This window comes from Micropterus dolomieu, linkage group LG21 (assembly GCF_021292245.1).
Source record: "Micropterus dolomieu isolate WLL.071019.BEF.003 ecotype Adirondacks linkage group LG21, ASM2129224v1, whole genome shotgun sequence".
NCBI lineage: Eukaryota > Metazoa > Chordata > Actinopteri > Centrarchiformes > Centrarchidae > Micropterus > Micropterus dolomieu.
In genome coordinates this window covers 30,602,298-30,628,846 of record NC_060170.1, presented here as the reverse complement: position 1 = coordinate 30,628,846, position 26,549 = coordinate 30,602,298, and the positions used below count along the sequence as shown (strand labels likewise).

Here is a 26,549-nt window from a genome sequence, read left to right as displayed (position 1 = left end):
GTTGTTGGATTCAGACTTTTAAAACATACTAGCAGTACAACTATATGTGGGCTTGTGAAAGTTAGCCTAGTGAACCTGTACTGTTTGGATCAGCACTGTACCCTCCAAACCAGCATCACTCACCCCCTGCTGAGTGAGAGCAGCTAAAATTGATGGTGCAACAGTAGTGTCCTCTGAGAACCACACACACTGATGTGTGTATCTTCCTCTGTTTGCTGAATACAGAAAGGAATAATAACTTACCTCTCTGTCTCCCTCCCACTTGTCTGATTTGGACCATTCTGTGTTATTTTCTTCCAAAGCAAAAAACTAAATTGGTGTTCTTTTTTTATCCTGAATACTCAAATTGAAGTACATAGTGATAGAAATGGAGAATCCAATGATTGACAGGTTGGAGTGTTGTTTTTCTGCTGTTTATCCTCTCCCCTGTGTGCAGGAATAAAAGTCCTGACAGCCCCTCTCTGATTTCTGGATGAGGACCAGCAAGCATATTGACAGTCGAGCCTTGTGCAGCAGTAGCCATGTACTCCAGGCTGTTGTTTATATGCTAATGCTGGACACTCTCACTCCTGCACGACCGACTCACTCTCTGTTATGCTGTTGGTCGCGTACAGCAGGCTTCATATTAATCTTAACTCCTTTTCAGTTTGACAAAAATGTCAGGTGTGATGATCTTATGTCTAGAGCAACTGTGAGATCACCATACCTGCTAAATTTAGCTTACCAGCAAAGGTCCGTTGATTACAAAATGTACTTCACTGTGGCTTCTAGGGAGCCACAGGCTCGAAACAGAATTAGTTTCAGATTTGCAGTCCCCATTTACCCGGACGTTACAGAGCTCTCTGCTGTAAAAATAAGTAATTTGTTCTCAATTGAGCCTCACCATTTGTTCTAAGCTACTATGTCTGTGTGACCACAGTGTCTGGCAGTGTATGTAAAAATCTGTTTACCTTTTTCTGATATTCTTCCATGTGTTGGATGAAAATTTCATGGCAAATGACAAATACTAATGACTTTTTGTTGTGCGATCATCAGGTGAAATTTTCAGTTTGTCCAATACTTTGGTTTATGATCACATACAGTACCAGCAAAACTAATTACAGTCATAATGACATTCCCAGCCTCAGCTGTACTTTGTGTTATAGCTATTTAACAAATGTTTGCATGCCAACACACTAAACAAAGCTGAGGAACATGTTAAACATTACAGATTCAAAGAGTCTCATTTAGACAATACAAATATACTATATTTTATGAATGTATAATTCTGTGGTTCTTTGTTATGTCCTTGATGGCACAATGAAATAACACACACACGGAAAAACACACGTGTAAGCTCTTGCACTGTTTCTTCATCTGATCTATTTGTTGTCTCTTTATTTAACTTTTTGCCTGCTCTGTTTGCCTGTACCTTACCTACAGATTGTATTGCAAACATTATGACAATAATATAGCTGAATCGAATTTATCTGTATCCATTGCTGGCATTATTTAATTTCTCCATCTGATCACTTGTATGATTTGGCACGTGGACGCTGTAGGCAGCAAGTTCTCGCTCAGGTAATGACCAGTAATTGAGTGCCCTGTAAATTGGCAGTGATGGTTAGAGAGTGTCCCACAGATGGGAGGCAAAGGCGTCTGTTTCTGCTGCGATTGTGCCAGACTCCTGTGGGGTGAGAGCCTCACTCTTTATCTCCTCCTAGGCACCACCTGTCTCCCATTACTGGACACAGGATCACTTCACCCATACCCTAATGTGAAAACTCCTCACATCACAGTCTGTCTGGTTTTGCTGAGGCCAAAAGCCAATAATAATCAATTCACAGACAGGCAGCCTTTCTAACTCCAGATGATCCTCTACACCAGGCCACGTACGGCCTTCCTCTCCATTGTCCTGTTTCTCGGGCAACAAAGACCCATTAATTGACACCTCTGTGGGGCCATGCTGACAGCAGCTCTTGGCAAGCATTGAAGATTGGGCTGAGGGAGGGATGTTTAAGCTGAATGTTGAGATTCAGGTTAGAAAAAACACGGATCTGCTTAGTCTCCGCCTCATTTAAATTGAAACAATCCAGTGTCAAAACATGCATGCCAGTTCTTTACTATTTACGGCGGCGTTGTATAAGCTACATTTTGCCAACGATAAGTTTGTTCCCCTTTGACAGTGAATATAAAAGTTAAGGTGTACTCATATTGGTTTCACAATCTGGAGAACAAACTAATTGGTCACCAGCTGTTGAAATGTAGTTAATGAATGGAAAGGCGATGGAGAGCTATTCCCTGCATACACTACAGCTCCTGCCTGCAGGATGGAGCAGCATATGTCTGCGGCTCTGGCTCAGGATCAAAGTGGGAGACGAGCCACCTCAGCTGGTGACGCCCCCTTCACCTAAAACAGCCTGAGCTTTCACTGTGTGGAGCAGGAAGATGGTTAAATTAGCTGCAGCCAGTGTTAAATAAGCTTTTGCTCAGAGTTTATCATTACATTCATTTGAATTGAGCTGAGGCAAAGAAAGGGGATGGACCATCAGAGCTTGTGCTGGTTAGTGCAGACTGTTTATCAAAATGCTGTGAATCACAAAATCACACCAGCATCAACACAGAGGTGTTATTGCTGTCTGATACAGTAGAGCACAGGTGGTAATCCAGTGGGTGGGAGAGGAAGTCTTGTGCACTTGTGACTCCTTTATCATTTTATAAATTTCAGGTGTAGATTAAATTATTGGACATAATTGTTCCAGCTAATCAGAAACAGTCCTATGTGTGCCGAAGGCTTCACCTGAAGGATCACTGTATATACCTCGTAATTATCCATCCTTAGTCTAACTTGACATTTCATAGGTCAGTGATTTTGCATTATCAGACATCGGGATAACACTAGATCAGAACAAATAGGACAGCATGTAATATTTTGTGTTATAATCAGCTTATCTGGTTGGGGCCCAAGTGTGCAGACAAACAGGCAGCCTGGTTCGATGTGAATTAATTTGATCATGGCAGGTTTGTGAGATTCTCTTTCTCTGTTGGCTTCTGACTGAGAGGGGCGCAGATGTGAGAGCACAACTCCCCCTAGATGGAGTGAGTGATTTTGGTCACTCGTCAGTCGTGACAGCTTGAAGGGAAAGATGGCTGCTCCTTTTACTGATATTTTTTGTTATTTTATTTTTTTACCAAGACATGACTGTTTTCTTATCTGTCTGGTTGAACTTCAAACCCTCTGTTTGTATCAAAACTGTTCAGTAATGGATATTAAATATCTTTTTTAATGATCATATCTAATTAGACAGCAGGATATTTACATTTATTCATTTAGCTGACGCTTTTATCCAAAGCAACTTACAATTGCTATACATTGCTATTACGTTGCTACAGCAACTAGGGGTTAAGTGTCTTGCTCAGGGACACAATGGTGGATGTCTCACAGTGGGAATTGAACCCAGATCTCCCACACCAAAGGCAAGCATATCTATGTGCCATCACAACCCCTTATTCTGCCCAGATTACAAAAGCAATCAGACACAGCCCGATGAGCTTTGTGGCTGTTTGGTCCGATCTAATCAAACTGCTCATATATACTCATTTATATTAAATTTTTATGTAGCCATTAGCCTTTTGGAAAATGATAAAAAAAATACAACCCAAATACATTGTAGAGGAATGTACTTTTATCTTTGGATCAATATTATGTTTACGCAGATTTTAATTTTAAATATAGTATATAATAAACCATATTTATATAATAAACATATATACATATGTGTGTGTGAACATACTAAAAGCTTATTTATATCATGGACATTTTAAGTTACAGCTAATCAAATTATGTATTAGCATTACAGACAATGGGAATAAATGTGAGATACATTAACATAAGATTATATATAAGTAGTTTAAGTAAAAGACTGAAAAGAATAAACAGAGGCCTCTACTGTCGCTTATGTGTTAGCTGCGCTCCGCAAGTACCTTCATGTCCTGTGTGTACATTTGCATCGTATTAGTGGGTCCTGATTCATGGTTAATTTATTCTCCTGTTTGCTCCCCTGCTCAGTTTCCAATGTTGACACTGCCTCCTGAGGGTTGAACACTCTGTCCGGTCCGCTCAGAGAACAGTCCGTCATCTCGGTAGCTCATCTACCTGCACAGCTACTGGCCACTCTAATGAGAGTGAGCCAGCCGTGAAACTCTGTGTGTTTACACACTGGCCATCTGGGTCCTTCCAGACAAAGTGATGCTACACATCTCTTGTAATAGTTTTCAACATTATTTTAGTTATGCATATTTATTCAAGTTATTTACTTAAGTAATTCATGTCATGTAGCACCGCTGAAAACTTAATGTAAAGTTCACTACAGATTTGCAGTTGTCCAAATTCATTCACAAAGAATTCATTTCTATAAAATGCTTGCTAGGTTGTTGTCATTTTAAAATACACTGCTCAGAAAAATAAGGGAAATCATAATCATCACAGTATAACATCAAGTCAGTTAGACCTCAGGGATACCAACCTGTTCAGTTAGGAAGTATAAGTGATTGTGAATCACCTGTTTTGGTGCAAATGGAGTTCCCTGTTCTCTTCACAGATGAGATCAGGTTCACACGTAGCACATGTGACAGACTGGAGACGCTTTGGTAAACATTATGCTTCCTGCAACATCATCCAGCATGACCGGTTTGATGGTGGGTCAGTGATGGTCTGGGGAGGCATATCCTTGGAGGCTGGCATAGACCTCCATATGCTAGCTTACGGTACCCTGACTGCTGTTAGGTACCGAGGTGAAATCCTCAGAGCCATTGTCAGACATTTCGTTGGTGCAGTGGGCCTTGGGGGTCCTCCTAGTGCAGGACAATGCCCGGCCTTATGGGGCCAGAGTGTGTAAACAGTTCCTGGATGACGAAGGCATTGATGCCATTAGCTGGCCCTCAAGTTCCCCAGACCTGAATCCATTTGAGAACCGCTGGGATGTTATGTATTGGTACATCTGACGCCGCAAAGTAGTGCCACAGACTGTCCAGGAGCTCACTGATGCCCTGATCTAAGTCTAGGAGGAGATCCCCCAGGGCACAATCCGCCATCTCATCAGAAGCATGCCCAAATGTTGGCGGGGGTGCGTACAGGCATGCGGGGGCCATACATTATATATACATCACAATATCTGTTGCCATGATGAAATTCATGCAAGTTGGGTCAGCCAGTGATGACATTTTTTAACTTTGATTTTCAGTGTGATTTTGAATCCAGTGATTTAAGTGTTCCCTTAATTTTTTTGAGCAGTGTATTAGTCCCAACAGGATGTCACAGCATTTATTGTGAATCTGGCCAAAAGTGATGGATTTTGCAGGGATTGTTTAGAAAAACCGAGAGACAATCTGCAGCTTTTTTTTGTTAGAAGGAAAAACACTAGTGCTTGTTTGGGATTGATACCCTGCCTGGGAGTCTGGGAGTGATCGCTGTCTGAGAAAGCTAGTTTAGGAATAGATAGTAGTTTATATGAAAAATGGCTGTGGAAAAAAAATGAAGTAATTTATCCATTTTGACCTTTTTTTGCAGAAATGTTAAGGACATTGGAAAAACTTGCAAGCTCTTGCAAATATTCAGGACACTGAATTTGCAATAATTCTTCCTTTGATCAACAATTCCTAGAGACTGAAATATAGATGTGTGGATGCCCCCCTGGCATGTTTTGTTCCCTGTTTTACAACATTCAGCTTGTGTGTGCATCTTTGTGGCTAAGCCAGCTGTAGACCACTGATGCTTTATAGATCTCTGCACTATTGTCTATGCAAGCACCGTGTACTGCAACGTCTCGAATGAAAACTTCATCTTTGTGGTGTGCAGGGAGCCATTCCCCAAAGTTTACACACTATATAAATAAAATAACTTCTTGCCCACACACACATCACCTAGCATTGTGTACTGCGTAACTGATATTTTGGTTTTCTCTAGACAACAGTCACAATAAAAGCTGCAGAGGTGATATGTGTTTACGAGAAAGGTGGGCTACTGTGCTGCCATGAGAGATGAAGGTTACCATGTGAACTGAAAGGCAGTCTGCACAAGCTTGACCAGCAAATCCAGCTGGGGATGAGTAAGCCTCTGAGTGGGCTACAGCAGTAGGCTTCCAACATTTGCTTGGGTGCAGCAGTAATCATCAGAAATGGACCTTTAGTCAGCGAAATGGTTTCACCTGCCAAAACACGAAAATAAAACCTGTTAAGTCTCTGATCATACAGTAGTTTCTCCATACAGCAGTGTATTGTTGAATCCAGCATAGGGAAATGAATAGATATCACAGCTCTGCACCGCACCCTCCTATCTCTGTAGGAGTCTGTTGTGGCTGCATGAGTCATTGTTTAGTTTCCATTAAGGTAAAAGTCTCATCTGACATCTTTGTGTTCATGCACTGGGATTATCAGATTTACAATCCTCTCTCTGGAGCCTCTCATTCACACTGATCCTGCTTGTTCAAATTAGCCCCCTATTCCAATAACCTTTTACATTTTAGTATAGATACTAGTTGATCCTTTTTGTTCTGCTCCTCCACTCTCCTTTCTTTACTCTTTTTATTATAGTGCCTGTGATAGGAACAGAATAGTTTCTCTTTCTGTTTTCTTGTCTGTCTGTTCCCCCACCCCCCCTTAATCTCTTCTACCCTGACTAGCCTAAAGTATTCCCCCTTCTTCTCTCCTTCTCCTTCCTTTTGTCCTCTTCAGTAGTAGTGTGTTTGACTAATAAGACATCAGCAGGCAGGTAAAGTAGCATTTGGTGGCACAGAGAGGTCAGACCCCGGCGATAGTGGCAGCTTCATTTCAGATTCTGCAGCTCGCCAATGCTTGTGGATTCTGGTTGGGTGAAAAAGAGAGAGAGAGAGACAGAAGGAGAGGAAGTGGAATTCAGACTAGGCTACTCCTTTTGCCACTGCTGCATGATGTTTAATATGCCTGATAGAGGATGCCTTGCTGAGGTCTTATACCCGGGAGAAAATGCTGCAGAGCTGAGGAGCTTAGACGGTAAATCCTGCCTCCATCCCATTTTTCATTATACCCATTCTCCCTTGTCTTTTTATTTGCATTCATATATAGGCCTCGCTGCCTTGAGGTACCTCCCTCATGATCATACATTCATTTGGTATCACTCTTTACCCCTTCCTCTCTGCTTTTTAGTTATTTTCCTTTGATGTATGAGTGTATATGTTGACCTCTGGGAGTTACACATGTTTTTCCTGTAAACCTGTGATTCAGCAATCAGCCTGCATGTTGCTGTGTATACACATGCATGCACACACAGACACATGCATTCAGAGACACAATTGCAGGCGGCAGACGAGTACAGTATTAGTGGAGCGCAAGCATCTGTGCCTGCGTGCACAGACTTAAGCTGTAGGGGTTATGCAACTTACTCTGCCATTTCAAATGATTTGAAATCACAAGTGCTTGCTGTGCTGGGCTAGATTACTGTGTGTCTGAGCCAGCAGTATGTGCAGTATAGTCATGATATACTACATGATGCTAAGTGGAACTGGTGCTTGGGTGTTGAGTAACAGAGGGGAGTCCTCTCTTAAAGACCCTGCCGACACTCAGCATCTTTCCTCCAGCCTCCTAAATGGCTTTAGCTGCAGCTTGGCAGGAGAAAAGAAACAAACACATAACGAGAAAAAAGTGTCTACTGACGATATATATAATATGTGTCTTGGGGAGCACCGCTGACATTTTAAGAGCCAACAAATTAGCTGTAAAGCTGCAGTATGTGCCACAGTTAGAGGTGATGTGCTTTTTGTTTCTGAACTACTCCCAGTAAAAACAGTTTTCGTTAGAGTGGCCATCAGTTTTATTAGCTGATTTGTAGCACAACGTGTACCTGGATATTTCTTGAAGGATTAGCAATCAGTGTCATGATTACATGTAAAGTTAACCTAAAAGATTTTGCAAGAAGAACTGAAGCTGCTTTAAAACTCATGCTGTACATGTATTTGATACGTCCATCAGATATCTGCTGTTTGTATAGAATTGCACCCTCTGGTAGAAAACGTTTGCAGTTTTTTTTCCGCCTAGCCATAGGCAGGATTATTACCCATCATTACGCACCATGCATATTCAACACAACAAGGGATGAAAGAGAGCGAAAAAGAGAGAGAGAGTAATGAGGTTACCCCTGCTCGCCTGAGATTATACACAGAGCTTTCCCAACTACAAAAGATCAGAAGACCGAACACTGAGAATAGGATGGGGAAAGCCTTCTGTGTTAATTAGTCATTGCAGAAACTATACTGTAATGTGTGAATCTCATTTCATCAAGTGTGCTGTGCATTTCATCAAGTGTGATGTGCATTGAACTCACAGTGGAGAGTCAGCAGCAACAAAAATAGTTGAAGTAAACCGTATATACAGTACCACCTGCTACGTGTTGTCTCAGGGGAACTCTCCATGGTGCTGAACAGCAAGACGGCTGTGCTTGAGCTCACAGCTGAGGCTCTGCTGTTTTCAGTTCTTGCTCTCGTTTACCAAACATTTTCTAACCTTTATAGCTTAAATTAGTGCTGGTAGATGAAAATGTACAATTAATATTTATAATTCAAACCAGTGTTTTGTAAATGTATTTGTAAAAGCAAAAACATACGTGTGTAAAGGTAAAGCACATAGCTTCTTGTACAATTTGCACAAAGGTAGTGGCAACCATACTATCATTATTTTGAAGCAGTACAACTGAGGCTCACAAACATAGATGATCCACAAAGTCATTATGTTCATTGTCTAGGAACCATGAATACTTTACAGTGACAATTCATCCTATACATGTTGAGAAATCACACGAAGTAAAATTTGACATGCTGTTGATGCAGAGTCAGTACATTCATTATCTGGGGACCATGACTGTACAAAATTAGGATATTATAAGTGACCAAAGTGGTGGACCAACCAACTGACAGCTTATCAACATGGAAACAGTATGCTGAAGAGTGAATTGGGGAAAATTAGATGAATGAGATATGTAAAGTTGCAATGATTATTTTCAATACTGATTAATATGTCAAAGATTTGTTTTTGGTTATTCTATAGAATGTTAGAAAAAAAGTACATCGAAGGTTCCCAGAGGTCACACATTAATTTTGTCCAACCAACCGTCGATATATGAAACAGAGAAAAGCAGCAAACCCTCATATTTGAGAAGCTTTACAATGATGAATGATGGACAGTTGATTAATTTTGGCTTATCGATTATTCATCAAATATTTTCAGATTTGGTAAAAATCTAAATGTTATCAGCTTTTAATACTTCTAATAGATGAATGTAACGTTATCCATCAGTATTTTTGTCCTTTATCATTCAGAATATTAGTATGACCTAGAACCAAACCATAACCTTTTTTTGGAGACCTTATACCACACACTAACCTGGTGGTGATGGCGTAATGGATAAGACACCTGCCTTTGGTGTGAGAGACCCGGGTTCAATTCCCCACTGTGACCCATCTACCAATGTGTCCCTGAGCAAGACACTTAACCCCTAGTTGCTCCAGAGGCGTGCGACCTCTGACATGTATAGCAATTGTAGCTCGCTTTGGATAAAAGCGTCAGCTATACGAATAAATGTAAAAAAGATCTTAAGATATTGATTTTTAAAAGATGTTCTGCCATAAAACAGAATTTGACATTCCTGCTGTATATAGTACATAAAAGATGTGGAACTTAGTATAGATTACTGTGGATGTACCTCTCTTGTGCATGCATTTGCATTAGTGCCACTGAGGCACGAATGCTAGATCCAACCTAAAGGAATGGTCTTTCTCATCTGTCTTCATCTGCTGTGCTGTAAACGCCTCTTCACTTATACAGGAGCTCATTACTCACAATGGCAGCCATTTGAATCTTTTATCAGAGGGATTTTTAATTGAACATTGGCAAATGTGCTCCAAACAAATGGGCCTCAACAAGCCTGAGAGCTGTGTGTGTGTGTGTGTGTGTGTGTGTGTGTGCGTGTGTGTGTGCGTGCGTGCAAGTATGTGAGTGAAATATTCATCATGTGTGTTTTAGCCGTCTGGTTCTGAAAACTGTACACATTAGATACCAGCCCACATAGGAGATGGCAAGCTGTCTGCGGGGGCTCTGTGTGATTCACTCAAAGTAAATCATTTAGAGTCAACATGGTGGCATATATTGTACATATGTAGACTTTTTTTGTCTATTGTCAAGTCTTTTTTACTGTTTTCAACATTTCATTCATCATTGCACGTGCTGGGTTGACTGTAAAGTGAGTAAGAACAGTAAAGTTTTAGTTGTTATAAATTCTATACAAACTACAGTAACAAACACTTGCAGTCTTTTCCTACTTTTTAATAGAGATACTGTCCACACTTGTAGAGTTGTACAGTTGTACACATATTTTTTACATAATAGTCCTGTCTATTCTTTTACCTTTTATTTACTCAGCTTTGTTGTCTTTATTTTTGCTGTTATGTCTATTTCTGTACATTAAAAGCAATGAAAAAAACTTCAAATTCATTATGTGTGTACCAGTAAAGCTGTGGGTGGGTAAGTGGGTATTTATTCATGCAATCCTCAGACAGAGGATATTCATTTTCCTCAACTTTCTGTGCATGTGACGGTTTAAGTCCTCCAAAGAATAGAACATGCTAAAACATTCATACAGTCTTGCAGGGATCCCTGGTCGACCAGCAATGACAGATAAGGGGTCCAAGATTTAATAATACCAACTGTCACTTGCCCAGGGTAAAACGCCACAAGGCCAACACCATTTGCATGTCATGTTCTCTGACCTTATTGCTCACTCTCTTATTAAATATTGTCGGCACTTGTGGGTCAAGAGGGGAACCAGCTGATGTAGCAGAGCAAAAATGTCTTCCATTTGAATGGATTCCAATATATATTCAAAGTCAAACCAACCTGTGAGCATTTCTGTGATGAAGAGCAAGTTCATGCACGGTGCCATACCACCAGAGTGTGTGTGTGTGTGTGTGTGTGTGTGTGTGTGTGTGCGCACTTTTAACACCCATTGACACAGATAAAATCCTGTTTAATTCTATACCCTAATCTTGGAACATCCAGCTGCAGTGTCACTCCCATCCATTGCAAGGATGTTCCTCGTACACTGATAAACATAGGATCTGGTTGGTGATGTAACACTTAACGCAGTACTCGTTTACATTGTACTGTAAGAGCGTTGCAATAGTTTGTCTGTGCATTAAATTAATTCCCATAAAGGCCATGTGTATTCTCTGTTAACATGGGCATACCCTTCACTACTGAATGCATCCAAGCCTGTCAGAAAGTGTTAACCTCCTGATTAGAGTGGAGTCACAAAAATATGTGGCACCTCCAGAGCAGGGCTGAACACACAGGCAGCTTTGATGGGGATATCCCATTTCTAGCTGTCTGTCCCTGCTGAGAAGCCAGTGATGATGAGTTTTCTAAATACCACCGATAGACTAAACAAGTCATCTTCATGGAAATTGTGGCAGACTTTAGTCATGTTTCGGCTCGCTAATCGCACATTGTGTAGAAAGCTGAACTTCTTTTCATTGTAACTCCAGCTAACACAGTATTTAGCTGTCAGCTAAGTATAACGGCTGCTTGATGGAAACATAACAGGCATTCAAAAAGCTTAGGAGAAAATATTAAGTGTCAGCTAGGCAGAAGACAAAACTCTGCTATGAAAACAGTCCATAGACTCAACAACTCACAATATGTGAATAATGATAAAAAGATAGATTCAAGCCAAAGCTTGTTAAAGTTGTAAGTTAAAGATTTGTTTTTCAGATTTGGGGAGTTCATCTATATTTCAACCTTGAACGGCAGCTAGGTACTGGTGGAGCCTAATATTATGACCAATGATAGAAAATGCAATAGTATACTGTGCATGTCCAAACATACCTGTTAATCGAAAGATCGGCTGTTCCATCCCTGGTTCCTCCAGGCTGCATGTTGAAGTGTCCTTGGGCAAGATACTGATCCCCGAATTGCCTCTGGTGGCTATTCGTATGAATGTGTGTGAATGATTTCTGTTTGAGACTAGAAAGCTGCTATACAAATATGGAGCATTTAGTAATGTCTGCTTTCCATTTAGGAGTTTCAGCTCAATGGCTCTGCTGTTGTGCATACTGTCCAACTAGCATAGCTGTAGTGTTGAATGTAAGGGTCCCTTTACATTGAACAGGGCACAATCTTGATTTGTCCAATGCTTTAGTTTATAACTGAATACTTTCAAAACAACTGGGATTCTCATCACCCTCAGATTTGTTTAATCCTTTTCATCATATTATTCCCGGAGTACCACACCCTTCATCCTCAACATTTGAACTGTAGAATCATTCTAGTCTTCTGTCTGTTTTCTAACAACAAAAGAAATAATATGAACTAGAACTGCAAGCAGTTGTAAGCGGGGGCCAAGACCCCCAGCGCTAGCTGTCCCCCTTGCCCTGCAGAGGCAGCGCGGGTCGACCCGGGCGCCCTGCCGTGGCTCCTGGGGCCCGTAGTGAATAAATGAACAGAGTTTGAAATAAAAGGTACTTGCGGTTTCGGAGACATACAATGAATGTATGTCTATGGGAGTGTTATTTGATATATGATTAATAACTCCACCTAGAGGCCGATTGACACCACATTTCATACAGCCCCTCGGGAAGGCGTGCCAGATAAGGTCCCCAAGATTTGTGTAGATCGGCCATTCCAAACCTAAGATATGACATCACATCCTGTTTTTAGCTTTTTATGTAAACATTTGTTAGCTTATAATTGGGGCATTTTGTGGCAGATCAAAATTTCCTCTGCAAACTTTCATCAGCTTGGTCCAGAGATGGTCCGTGCCAAGTTTGGTGCCAATTGGACTTGCGGCTTCGGAGGACAGTGAGATTTAGCGAAATGTAAACGTCATCACACAGAGGCGTGTCCTATACCCTATGAATTGGCACTATTCCCGAAACATGTAGATATAAGGTTTATGAATGTGCGGTGTAGTTATGGTTGGTTCAAAATCCAATTCAAATGAATGGGATTTTCCCACGGTATATCAGCGTCGAATATAGCGCCGCCTAAAGGCCAAATTGCACCAATTTTTCAGGTGTCATCAGGAGCCCATGGGGGAACAAATGACTCAAATTAGATATGTGGTTATGGAGTAAATGCATGTAAGATTTTTTTTCTTTAATCTGCAATAACAGCGCCACCTATGGGCATATTTGATTCAACTTTGGTGCCTGTTGTGAGGAGACCATGCTGAACAATTCAGCTCAAGTTTCATATCAATGTGACTTCTGGTTATACAGGAACAAATCTTTCGGGGTAAATATGCTGGGAACCCGCGATACGTTGCATTCGCAGGTTCCCAGCCCGACTTGGGCTTGGACCCCTAATAATGTCTGGAGCACTCTCTGTCTCTCTGTTGCGCACGCACGCACACACACACACACGCGTACACTCAAACTCCTAAATATTGCTGAATAATGAAATGCTCCAGCTCCCTCTCTCTCTGCCTAGTTTTAGCTTCTGTTCCTGACAAACCATAGCAGCTGGCTTCTGCTTTTTTTTTCTCCCCAGGAGACTGAGATCAGCTCCAAAAGGAAGGAGTGTGAAGCACTTGAGGCAGAGGTGAAGAAAAAGAATCAAACATGTCAGACTTTGGTAAGTGCTCTAAAAATATACCCTGGCCTCTGAGCAAAAGGACGGAGGGTAAAATTGATTTGTACCTGAGGACTTTGCCTGCTATCATCACACACAAACGTCTCTTGAGAAACTGAGTGGCGGTTCTACTGTAATGATAGCTTGGTTCTCAGGCTGTGATGACTGAAATTGAAAAATGGCAGCAGTTAGCTGCAAGTTGCAGTTTCTGTGGGTTGGGCTTTGTTAGCATGGGGAATACATTTGAGAATGAGAGACACTTTGCAGCAGCAATTATTTGCTGTGTGTGATCATGTACAAACAGAAGAAATACAGTTTACAATGATGTACATTTCAAGTGGTATCCTCAGGCTGTGGCTATTTTGGTTTCTTTTGTATACACATAAGTTCATGGAGCTTTGTACAACACTGGAGTTATTTAAGAATACATTAAGTATACAGCTGTACACAGTACCATGTGTAATGCTCAATATGATACACAAGTCCCGTATTTTCATATGATGTTTGGTGTCTTTTGAAAGACATTTTCTCACAATGCCCCAGAAATGTCATTCTGTCAGCTGGAGTGGCCTTGACTCAGGACAAAAGGCAAAGAGAAGGGGAAAAAAAGATAAGGTGGAGAGAACCTGCTGAGAAGACGAAGAAAAACATGCCTCATCTTGACATTTTAGCTATGGGCTATCTAAATAGTGGCTGTGCATTAGTCCTTTGTTAGTCTTCTTTGCTCATGATTTCTCAAAATATGACAAATTAATCCAAATCACTGGTAACGTGTATATACAGTGGTATTTTTGTTTCTTTTGATGGTGGGAATTGCCCAATGGCTAGCATTGTAACCTCACATGTTGATGTGATGTTATTAATTATCAGAACTATCAGAAATATAGACTGACCTACTAGCGAGCTGTTAGTTAAAGGTACCCTGTGTGAGCACTAGTGGTGCCTGTATTGTTTGTGTGTTGTGCATGTTACCAGAACACGAGGGTGGCATAGTGCATATTTTGGCGGGCTGCAGAGGGCTGCCATAGTGAAAGTGGTGTCCCATAAAAGATTGTAATACACCATAGAAATGCACCAAAAAACAAAAGAAGAATACTGGAAGCTGATGTAAATGATGCATGGCTAATGTATGCAACAAGTTGAAATGCATCTATTTCAGCATTTGGAGAGTTCAGGATAGACTGAAGTAAAGTGCTGATGACCTGATGCCTCACGGCCATCTGTAAATGTTTTCTGTTGGTTCGGCTAGTTATGCAACTTTCTGACACGGGGCACTTTGGCCCTGTTGGCATTTCTGTTAAGAACAGTGTGTTTGCCTGAAATGATGGAATGTCAGCAGGTCACATAAGACTCTGTGTATTCAACTTTTATTGTTAAGTGGTGCTGGGGAGTGGAGGATTTGCAATTGGAGCCAGGCTAAATGCCAAGTATGCTGAAAGAACCATTCACCAGCAGTGGCAATTACCTCGCTCTGTTGTATTTATTTTAGTAGCAAAACATACTGTACCTTAAATAAGAGGCTCTATAATAATCAGACTCTATCAGTCTGTCACAACCTGAAGACATCAGAGTTGTTAATCACGTCAAAAATAGAGCTCAAGTGAATGCTTCTAGTCTGAGGGTTTTACCATTTCAGTTACGGGAGCCCCACTAAACAGAATAACTAATCACTTTATATTACTGAGATGGAGAGCACTGCTCATCTTCTGTTAAAGTTTATTGTAAAAGAGAATGTCAAATCCTTACAGCTTTGATGCAGCCGTAGTCATTCTCAAAGAGAGGTCCCCATGGGCTGTGCAGCAAAACGTTGAGTTTAATTTAAGTTGAATTCACGAGAATTTTAGAGACTGTGTATGTGTAGACACTGTCTGCCTACGGTTTGTGGTTTGGGAATTGGACAAAACAATACATGGTGTTGTATGACTGACATAAAAGCTGCCTCATGAAAGTTCAAGTTTAGTACTACATAAAAATGATACATGTTTGTAACTGTAGAAGCAGAAGTATGCACATGATTAGTGCAGATGGCCTGGAGTGAGATTTTTCCCATGAAAGGCAGGAGCTTATGGGCTTCAGCAGTGATTTAAATGGCACTGTTTGGTCCTAGACTATTTGAATTCATTCCCTCAGACCCCCAAGCCCTCTTCTTTAGATGAACTGTCTTTGTGTGTGGCTCTCTGCCCCAAATAAACACTCCATTAGGACTGTTTTCTCTGCTGCCCTCCTCCACATTCCCTGGCCAGAGCAGCACTTCCCTCCTCACCCATTGTCAGCCTGCTGACTCCTGGGGAAGCTACCCAAAGGACAAACTGTCCCCAAATAGCGTGCAGAAATGGCAGACTGGTCTCCACAGACTGCAGCACAGCTCTTATCTCCTCCTGCACTGAGCTCTGAGAACAGAGACACAAACACAGACAAGACCAATGAGCACTATTGTGAGGGGATGGCGAGTTGACAGTAATGTCACTCCCTGTTTGATCTAAATTGGCTTACCTCTCTGTCTCTCTGTTTTCCCCTTCTCATCCCTCTCCTTCTCATGTTAAAGTGTGCACATATACAGAATTAGGTGCAGCTGTTAGCGTGTGCTCGGCTATTTACCAAACACTGACAGCATATACAGGAATATACATTGATTTTTCTTTCCAAGTCTTTGAAATTCCAGCTGGTATTAATGTCATGTCTCCTCATAGTTAGTTCAGCTGTCGTGTATATAAACACTGAGTGTGTGAGTGACAGTAAACACTAGCATAGCCATCTGGCACCTCCACCTTCCTGGGTATCGGGTGTTTAACTACAGACCATCAGAGGAGTATGTCTCCGCTAGCATTTAAGGCCTGTTACCATGGTGACAACCATCTGCTGTGCCAACGTTGCTCGAATATGTATCAGTGCTAATCGAAGATTTATACTGAGGCGGTGCCCGACAAATCCAGGGACTGGACTGTGGAGCTGTGCTCAATCACCAGTGTAAAGGGCTTGTCTCTGCGGTCAACTTAGCTTTTAGTATGAGCTGTTTGTAAGCGCAAACACCTTCTGTCAAAGTCATGACTGACAGCTCAAGACATGACTTGTTTCTTTATATTTGGGTGGGGGCACTTTACACAGTACAGTAAATTCAGATATGCATTTGTTCTGTAAATGTGTTGCACCTCTTTTAGATGGCCTTGTACTGTATGTTTGTGGTATGTTTATTTATGTACATCATGGTGTGCAGTGCTTAAGCGGAAATTTGTATTTAGATGGCGCAGAGAACCACAAGCCCTGTGCAATGGATATACAGTATGAACTTTTACACTACACAGTGTGGCTAAAGTCAGTACATTTCAACTGTACACTCGAAAACTGTCAATGCCGTCAATGTTACAAGCAGCCAGTAGTCAGTAGGCCAAGGTTCAGCGCCACAGTGCTTTCATAGTGCCTATTGAATGGTTTACATTTAGTCCTTAGTGTGGATGTTCTGGGTAAAGAAATACAGAAGAGTCAGGCTGAAAAGGTTTAGCTGATTGTTAGTACAGTAGTGTAAGTGGCTGTCGACTATACTGAACAAGAGCGCATGATTCTGCCTACACTGAGTCTACAGAGCAGAGAGTATGTGGGTGAAATATTTGCTTTGCTCATGTGTTAAATGGCGGAGTTGATTCATCTGTCAGACTTGTTGAAATTAAACACACAGCTCTGGCACACCAGGGGGAGTCGGACCATGTCAGGACAAAACCTGCGACTGCCACTACACTGCTTTTAAACATAGGAGTAGCCCAGGTCCTCTGCCCCAGGCCTGATAATATCGTTCCATAATGTATTATTCGTCAAACTATCCTGTGTAAATATATCTTTTCACAATCGTGTGTTTTTAATTTTTTGTGTTGTTTTGTCTGTTTGCTTGTTAGATTGTATTTCGTAATATTAAAAATAGAAAATAGTATATTACAGTAAATAACATCTGTGTTGGTCAATTAACTAATCAGCTTCACTCACTGTTTTAGTCGTGGATGTTTTAATTTGTTAATTTTGAGCCATTTGAGCAATTATCCAGTCTCTAAAGCATTACAAATCCCTTATCAAACAGAATTAATTCTGTGTACATTTTATGTGTAAATTAGTGTTTGTATTCTAAGCCAATCTCAAATGGCAAATCACACCTCAGCAGAAAATATTTTCAGCTGAATAATGTTGGAGGCATCTCAATATAGGCCACAATGTATTCTGCATGTAATTCTCTCCATCTCAGGGCTCACAAGCGCTCCATAAAAAATGTGTCTTGCCAAGGGATTATGACGTATACTGATCTGTTTAAAGCGTTAACGCTTTGACAAAACAGGACAAAGAAACAGCTGATTCTCTGTGTTCAAGACAATTTGGTTTGCATCAATACGCGTGTGTCGTCACATCCAAATTCCAAAAAGGATTTGAAATGAGGATGGCAATCATGTTGAAATGCTTAAATCAACAACAAGCTTGAAATTCAAAAGTATTTCAGTCTATTGTTCTCACCAGTGTGCATGGAGTAAGTGGATGTGTGCGCTCTGTTTTTTTCAGAAGCAGTTTGTCCTTCAGAATGAACACCTGGAGGCTTAGCCAGCCCATATTAGCTCTGAATTGAAGGATCAATGGATATGAATAGGAATGCCAATGCAATCTAGTGCTTGTACGGGAAGCATTAAAATTGACTGGACACAATTGATGCAGGTTTAAATGGCAATAATTTTTTGGGACGTGACAGAAATGAAATTAATGGAAACACAGCAGATCTCAGATTTGACTTTGGTACTGTCTTCAGGCTGTTGTTTACTTATCACTGCTTGTCCTTGACAGCATTTCTCCTCTATGGTGTGCATATGTATGCAGTACAGGCCAGTAGAGTATATAATATCTGTGACTCTCCCCTTGATACAGTATAGTATGTGCATTGGTAAATGATTTAATGTTGATAGATTTTTCTAATTTGCAGTGCGATTCATTGTCTTACATTCTCATGAAAAAATCTGTACAACTAATAGCAATGTCAGAACATATGATCCATCATCTAGCTGCCATATTCTTATTTGGTTATATATCTGTATAAAGATGATGATTGTACACTAAGCTTCATTTATTTTATTTAACACCTTGCTGATAGCAATCTACAATCAACTGGTGACATCATCAATAAGTCAATAGGTACTTCTCAGTTCATCAAAAACAATAGGTCTTTTTCTCAGCAGGCATTTTGACTCTCTCATAGAAGGGAAAGCACAGGTGTTACTAATAACGTTAATGATGGTGCAGTTCTTTTAAAATGTCCGAGTGACAGTGTGCCAGTGAGCCAGCATGCACAATACCAGGACCCTGAAACTGTAACTAAATGGAATTCAGCCACCGTTCATTTGATTACTTACGCCTGTGATTTTTCTACTGTGACATGTCAGAGTGTCTTCTGTGAAAAAGGCTTAATGCCATGACCAATACCAGGACCCTGAAACTGAAGCAAAATGGAATTCAGACACCATTTATTTATGTTTACTTCTGTCTCCATTTGCCCTCTGAGTAAGTAAATCATTGGGCGGCTGGAGCAGGAGCAGGCACACCACCGCTGGCCATTAAGAAGCATTGTATTTACTGTAAATGTATCATGAGCCAGTAGGTTCCTTAGCTCCCCGACAAGAACAACACTTGGCCTACATGCTGCTGTAGCATTAGTGAATTGCACATCTCAGAGAACTCTCAGGTTGAAACTGCAAATTGCATCCACGACACGCCTCATGACTGTTGATTGAATGTAATTAAGTTTTCCTCCTCTGCAATGAAGGGATTCTGAAAATTCTTGGTAGGAAATAGTGGGGAAAGGAAGCTCTTTGTGTGTGTGTTTAGGAGTGTATCTGAATGCATGTTTGATTTACATCCACTCACAGAGAGCGACGAAGAAGAACATCTTCATTGTTTTTTATTATTCATTCAGAGTGCTGTGCTCTGGGCTAATCATGGTGACTTCTTGGGTTCTAAACACTGTTTTCTTTCTGCCTTTTCCCCCTAGGAGAATGAGCTTCAAGATTTCCTCCAGGAGAACAAGCACTTGAACCTCCAGCTGTTCAACAATAGCCATAAAACATTTGACAATGAGAAGGTAAGAGGCGAATGGGCGTTGGTTTTGACTTTTTGACCATATACTGTATACATCTTAGTGCTTCACAGATCATTTTAAGCTCATATCTGTACTGTAAGCAAAGGCTTTTAGCTCGCGGCGTTGCTCTGTTGGTCTTTCTTTTAGCTTCAGTTTCAGGGTCCAACCAGTTTGGTTCAGACTGAAATAACAGCTATTGGATGAATTTCCATGACATTTTGTTCAGACATTCATTGTCACCACAGAATTAATCCTACAGACTTTGGTGATCCCAGACTTTTTTTGTAGCGCCACCATGAGGTTGATATTTTTGGTCTGTTGAGATATCTTGATAACTATTGGATGAGTTGCTATGAAATTTGGTGCAGGCATTCATGGTTACCAGATGATGTAGCCTAATGACATTGGTGATCTCCCGACTTTTCCTCCACCAAGAGCTTTTGAGAGATGTATCTCGACAACTGAATGGATTATCATGATATTTTGTACAGACTTTCATATTCCTCTCATGATGAATTGTAGTAGCTTTGGTGATCCCTTAGCTTTTAATCTAGCACCATAATCAGGTCAAACTTTCAGTGTGTTCAATGCTTTGGTTTATGACTACATTCTTGTTAGCAAATGTTAGCATGCTAATACATCTGGTAAACATATTGGTTTTGTTATTCATGTTAGCATGCTGACATGAGCATTTACAGTTAGACTCTCAGTCTTGTTTCTTTATAGACTACTGCCTGTCTGGTCTTTACATGAATACTCTATCAGATAACTTCCTGGGTCACAGTAGAACTATAACTGGGATATTGAGCAGTTTTTTCCCCAATTTCCATCATACATATGAAAGCAACAAGCCTCCAATTCTATTAAAACACCCTCACCTTCCTTTTAGCCCCAAGACCTGAAAGGCCTTCAGAGCCGATAACAAAAAGTCAAAGTAGATCAACAAAGAGGACCTGCCCTCTCTCTATGGACAGGGAGGCAATTTCCTCAAGGAGCTGATTGGCAGGTAGTTGCTGTTGGGGTGAAGAACGGCAGGATGCTGGTTATAGATGCCTTATCAGGACTGGGGTGGTTCTTGGAGCAGCTATCCTAAACTGTTATCACACTGACGGATATGAGAGCAGCACTCTGCAGGGCAGTGCGGATATTAGCCCTTTCTTACACCCCTGTGTTCTGATCCCAATCGTCCCTGAATGAACTAGGAGGGGCTACAAATGGCACCTCCCTCTACCCATAATAGAATATTGACCTGCTTCTGCTGAATCCAATATAGTTTTGTTCGATCAATCTACATTAAGTCTGACAGGTGCTCTTATCCATGGGGATAGTTTTTGCTGTGTGGAGGCGGGCTGTTCAGAGGCAGACTCACTGGTTTCTGTTTGTGTTTTGCTTTGCTGGTGTTTGTTGAAACGCCCTCCTCAAGGAATCATTAGTCATTCATGGCTGCTCTGTGGAAGGGGCTTTGCCACATTACGGCTGCAGGAACCAGTCTTTTTGCTGCCTTTAAAAAGCAGTCTCTTAAGAAACAATGCAACCGGTTTATGGGAGACTGATTATGAAGAATGTGTAAATATAGAACTAGTCCAATTTTTCAGATATTGGTCATGAGTTAAATAGACCTCATTGGTGTTGAATTGGTGTACAGTGTTAATATAATGTGCAATTGCTTCAGTCAATTTAATGCTTAGTGCTTGGTTAACAATGAAGCATGAATCAATTATTTATGTTTTGGTCTACAGCTGTTGGAGTCAGTGAATTATGTTACTCATGCATTATTATAATATTTAAAGCCTTTTATCACCAAAAACTGCCAGCTCCCACGCCTGGTCTTTGCGTGGAAGCTTGGAATGCTTTAGGTGATATTAAAGCAAAGCATACTGCTTAAAATAATCAACAGCAGCTGTATAATTGAAGTCAATCCAAAGCAAAAGCTCTACTTCATTAAAACATTTTATTTTCAGTGTGGTGTTATTGGATTGGATTATACTGAATGGTGTTTCTGAAATTTTTTCTATTTTGTCCATTTTGAAAAATGGAAACAAGTGGGCCACTATTGAAAGTGCATGTTATTCAAGAAGACACAACAATTTAATAATATAAGACAGCTGGTTGTATGACTTAAACCTACAACCTAATGAGTAGTTATTTTACTAAGATGCTGACTCTGTAACACTCGCTTCTCCATCTTTAGTTACTTAGTGTGAATCAATTGATATTTTTATATCTGCTAATTAGTAAATGCATCATTTGTTCAGTGTTGTGCAAGTTTACACTTCATAGGAGCTAGCTCAAAGTTTAGTTCACACATTAACTAGCTCATGTTCATTTCTTAATTTTTTCACTTGGGGGGGGGATGGACTTTGCGGCTGTTGGCGCGTGGTTCTACCCTTTGTTAAAGGGTGCGGGTCTTTCGTGTATAAATGAACGTCCTTTAAATTTTAGAACTTGCCAAACAAATTTAGACAATGCTGATTAAGCCTATCACTGCCTGGTAAATCTCTATGTATTTTGCATTATACCAGAATTTTTTAATCTGGTGTCTGTGGCAATATTCTCTTGCTGGCATACCGGTAGTGATGTGTTTTATGCCAACCAGCATGTGTCATTTCAAATTCGTTGATGTTACACCAAAATCTGTGACCCATCAGATTCTGTGACCCAAATCAGAAGTTAAGCCCTCAAGGCTTTCTGTCATAAAGCCTTTCTACCAGAAAGGCTTGTGAAACAGTCCCAGTTCGGTTAGGTTTAGGCACAAAAACTACTTGTTTAGGTTTAGGAAAAAAAGATCACGGTTTGGTTGTAGACACAGAATCTGATGAAACACTGTACTTATTATTTACAACAAAACTCAAGAGAAACCTTCAGTTTCTCCATGCAGTGAAATAACAGCTTGGTTTAAAGACAAAGAGAGAAGTGAATGTAGAAAATATCCATCGGCTTACCCATTTGCTATGCCTACATTCTCATCACTGTCGTAAGGTGAACACTAGATCTGTTTTTTTTCTGCGAGTGAACAAAGAGGGTGGAGACATAGGAGAGTTTTGGCTCGTTAAACTTTAGAGTGGCAGTTGAAAATGGGCAGACTAGAAAACCTGGAAGTAACCTCTTTCGTATGGGGAGCTAGAGAATGACCTCTCCCATATCTGCCAGTATTTCTTAAAAGGCTAAAAATCAGTTTAGGGCAGTGTGACAACCAAATATATAAAAATGCGACAGATTAAAACTTTTTACAGCCCAGTCTGACCCACAGGAAAATAAACGGTAGTACAGCTGCACTCTCAAACTCAGTCTCTTTGCTCCTTGCTTGTTCTGTCTGCACAGGTGAAGTCTGAGTATGCCCAGCTCAAAGAGACCCTTGGTGCTGTGACGCAGGAGAGAGATTTAGCCCTGTGGGAGAGGAACCAGCTCCAAGACAAACTGGAGAATCTAGAGCAGGTGCTCAAGGTGAGGAAGCCAGCTCCAAGGGCTGACTTGACCCCTCAACACTGTGTGCAGTTCCAGTTCTAGTGGTCAGTCTTTCCTGGGATCCTAATTCGGGTGTTTTTATGGAGCCTAACTCTTTGCCAATACGCCTTCTCCTACCTGTGCTGCACTGCCGCCATCTGGTTATCTTCAGCTATACTGTCTAATGTCCCTGACATGTCTGTTGCCTTCCAGTGTCGTGTTGGGAGGTCTGACCAGGAGCTGTGAAAGAGTAGAAGCTTGGAGCAGTCTGCCCCCCTTTCCTTTCCTATCTCACCCTTTCATGTTGTCCTACCCTCCCTGACCATTCCCCTCCCACCTTCCCTGTCCCCTCTCCCCTTGCTAGATTTATAAGGTATCACTGCTATGTCCGTCTGTTAGGGAGCAGTCCTATTCAGTCCCATTCTGAATGCTTTCTGTCCACCTCAGTGGCTGTGCTTATCTCTCCCTTTATCCGTGGGCTGCTTACCAAACATACGAATGGTCACCTGGCTATATGACGACAGCACTGTGGAATGTGATTTTTGCATGAGGCAGGACAAAGAGTTTGGCTGTATGATGACGGGAGGGGGAGGAAGAGGAGATAGAGAGACTGGGTCACCCTTCACGATGATAATGTCACCCTCAAGTTTGATGACATTACCTATCTTAGACTTTAATTTTTACTGGCATGAAGATGTCATTTGCTTTTTTCACCTGACAGCGTCGCAAGTATTCACATATAGTGGGTGCGGTGATGTGACTGGATGACACGGGCATATTGTGTTATGAAGAGCCTAGCATTCAGTCCCTTGTATTGTATGGCTTCTTTTGTTGTTATGGATGACCACAGACAAGTTAGCACGCTACGGAGTTTGCTCACCCTTTTCATGTAACGTAAAACCCTGGATTGATCATGCAAAGACAACATCGCTGAGGACAGCTTTTCAAACAGTCCCAGTAACCAGACTTCTAACAGGTATTGTGTTACCTAAAGGGGGCAGCAAACCTGGCTGTGGATTGATGTTAGTTTTTTTTGTTTACACAGCAAAGCATCTCTAGTCCTCATCCATAAGCACCTTTTGTGCAAAATTTGATCTGATCCCTCCAGCAGATCATTCGACATAAACTGTTCTCACATGGTATTTGCTGTGGCGTAGTTTATGTCTTTCTTGTTTTGAAGGGTTTAAAGGTCAGTACACTGTTAACCAGCCTCTGTATGTGTGATATGTGTGCACATGTAACACCTGTGTTGTCTCTGAGTGTGGAGTAGAAGACTGGAGATGCATTTTGTGTTGGCTCAGTGTCGTTGGATTTTAGTTCCACTAACAGCAGCCCTCTCTATGCTTCCCCCACCCCCCCCCACCCCCACCCCCTCCCACAATCCTCACCCCGGCTCTCAACCCCTGCACCCCCTGCGGACAGCATATGCGCGAGGCTGCGGAGCGGAGGCAGCAGCTAGAGTTGGAGCATGAACAGGCCTTGGCTGTACTCAATGCAAAGCAGCAGGAGATTGACCTTCTTCAGAAGGTAAGGGAACTCGGGTTACTTAACACTCACAGCACCTTCTTGTTTGTCCAGCTTGTGCCTGTGTCATGGATCAGAGAGCTTTTTTTAGGGTCACCGGTGCGATACATACAGTCCAACAAAGGAAAAAGTAAACTCAAAGACTGTATTATAGAGAGCACAGCAAAGAATAGTGCTCTTTATTGCCTTTAGCACTCACCTCTGGTAGCGCACTTAACTGGCGCTACTAGAGCTCTCCCAGGGCATCCTCTTAACCCCATCCTTCAGCTGTCTATCACTCTCTAAGCCCTGAGTGCTCAACATTTCAGGAGCACTCCTCTTGTTTGTTACAAGCAAGCAAATCAAACATTCAAAACCCAGAGTAGATATGACACTTTTTAGAGGCTTGCTTAAACAAAAATGCTAGCCCAGGCTATTTGATGGTCGGGCTTCCTCCTCTGTGCGCTGGAGCTGACTGTAATGTCAAAGCTAGCCCGGCAATGGCTGAGATTGCTGATAGTGTGAACGTGATAGGAATTGTCACCAATGCCTTCTCTAGAAACAGTGTGTACCCCAGTGTTGCTGTTGTTGCAGTGTTGCTCTGACTTCACAGTCAGCCTTTCACAGGCAGAGTTCTCAGCTTTTTTCTCTCATTAACAGAAGCTCATTACTGCCTTATCTTCCTTCAGACACTGGCTTCTCTCTGCATTCTCCTAAATTAATTGCCTGCAAAGTAGATTTATGAAATTGTAAAGTCCACAGATGCTCTCACATTCATGTGGAACACTTCTTTCTCAACAGATGTTTCTAGTTCCCATAAGAAAAATGGAGTGTATTATGCTACGTTTCTATACAGTTCAGTGCTTCTATAATACCCAAAAATTTGCTTGAATGTGCTAGTCTTCTTAATTTATTATGAATGGAGCAAAAATATGTTTGTTTGCACAAAGCTTCAGTCTAAGCCATTTTTCTTAGATATAGCTTTAACAGCCATTTAAACATAAACCCTGGCAACATGTTCATTGTTAAAATGTCCATCTACAGTAGGTAACCATCATATAAATGGAAATAATATTCAGGGTCAGACCTGCATTGCAATATACACTCACCTAAAGGATTATTAAGAACACCTGTTCAATTTCCAATCACATGGCAGTTGCTTCAATGCATTTAGGGGTGTGGTCCTGGTCAAGAAAATCTCCTGAACTCCAAACTGAATGTCAGAATGGGAAAGAAAGGTGATTTAAGCAATTTTGAGCGTGGCATGGTCGTTGGTGCCAGACGGGCCGGTCTGAGTATTTCACAATCTGCTCAGTTACTGGGATTTTCACGTACAACCATTTCTAGGGTTTACAAAGAATGGTGTGAAAAGGGAAAAACATCCAGTATGCGGCAGTCCTGTGGGCAAAAATACCTTGTTGATGCTAGAGGTCAGAGGAGAATGGGCCGACTGATTCAAGCTGATAGAAGAGCAACTTTGACTGAAATAACCACTCGTTACAACCGAGGTATGCGGCAAAGCATTTGTGAAGCCACAACACGCACAACCTTGAGGCGGATGGGCTACAACAGCAGAAGACCCCACCGGGTACCACTCATCTCCACTACAAATAGGAAAAAGAGGCTACAATTTGCAAGAGCTCACCAAAATTGGACAGTTGAAGACTGGAAAAATGTTGCCTGGTCTGATGAGTCTCGATTTCTGTTGAGACATTGAGATGGTAGAGTCAGAATTTGGCGTAAACAGAATGAGAACATGGATCCATCATGCCTTGTTACCACTGTGCAGGCTGCTGGTGGTGGTGTAATGGTGTGGGGGATGTTTTCTTGGCACACTTTAGGCCCCTTAGTGCCAATTGGGCATCGTTTAAATGCC

At 41.4% G+C, this 26,549-nt stretch overlaps 1 protein-coding gene across 13 annotated transcripts in view; it reads left to right on the top strand.

Moving 5' to 3' along the window:
• The window catches only part of rimbp2b (RIMS binding protein 2b), an 83,146-nt gene that overhangs the window by 26,861 nt on the left and 29,736 nt on the right, over nucleotides 1-26,549 (top strand). For 10 of the 13 annotated variants that reach the window (XM_046033737.1, XM_046033730.1, XM_046033729.1 and 7 more), the window contains exons 3-6: nucleotides 13,549-13,632; nucleotides 19,640-19,729; nucleotides 23,048-23,170; nucleotides 24,593-24,697. In XM_046033737.1, coding sequence (XP_045889693.1) covers nucleotides 13,549-13,632; nucleotides 19,640-19,729; nucleotides 23,048-23,170; nucleotides 24,593-24,697 — 402 coding nt within the window. Of the gene's footprint in view, nucleotides 1-13,548; nucleotides 13,633-18,902; nucleotides 18,963-19,304; nucleotides 19,334-19,639; nucleotides 19,730-23,047; nucleotides 23,171-24,592; nucleotides 24,698-26,549 lie in introns of those variants that run through there. The other 3 variants (XM_046033735.1, XM_046033736.1, XM_046033731.1) reach the window with 3 other exon arrangements.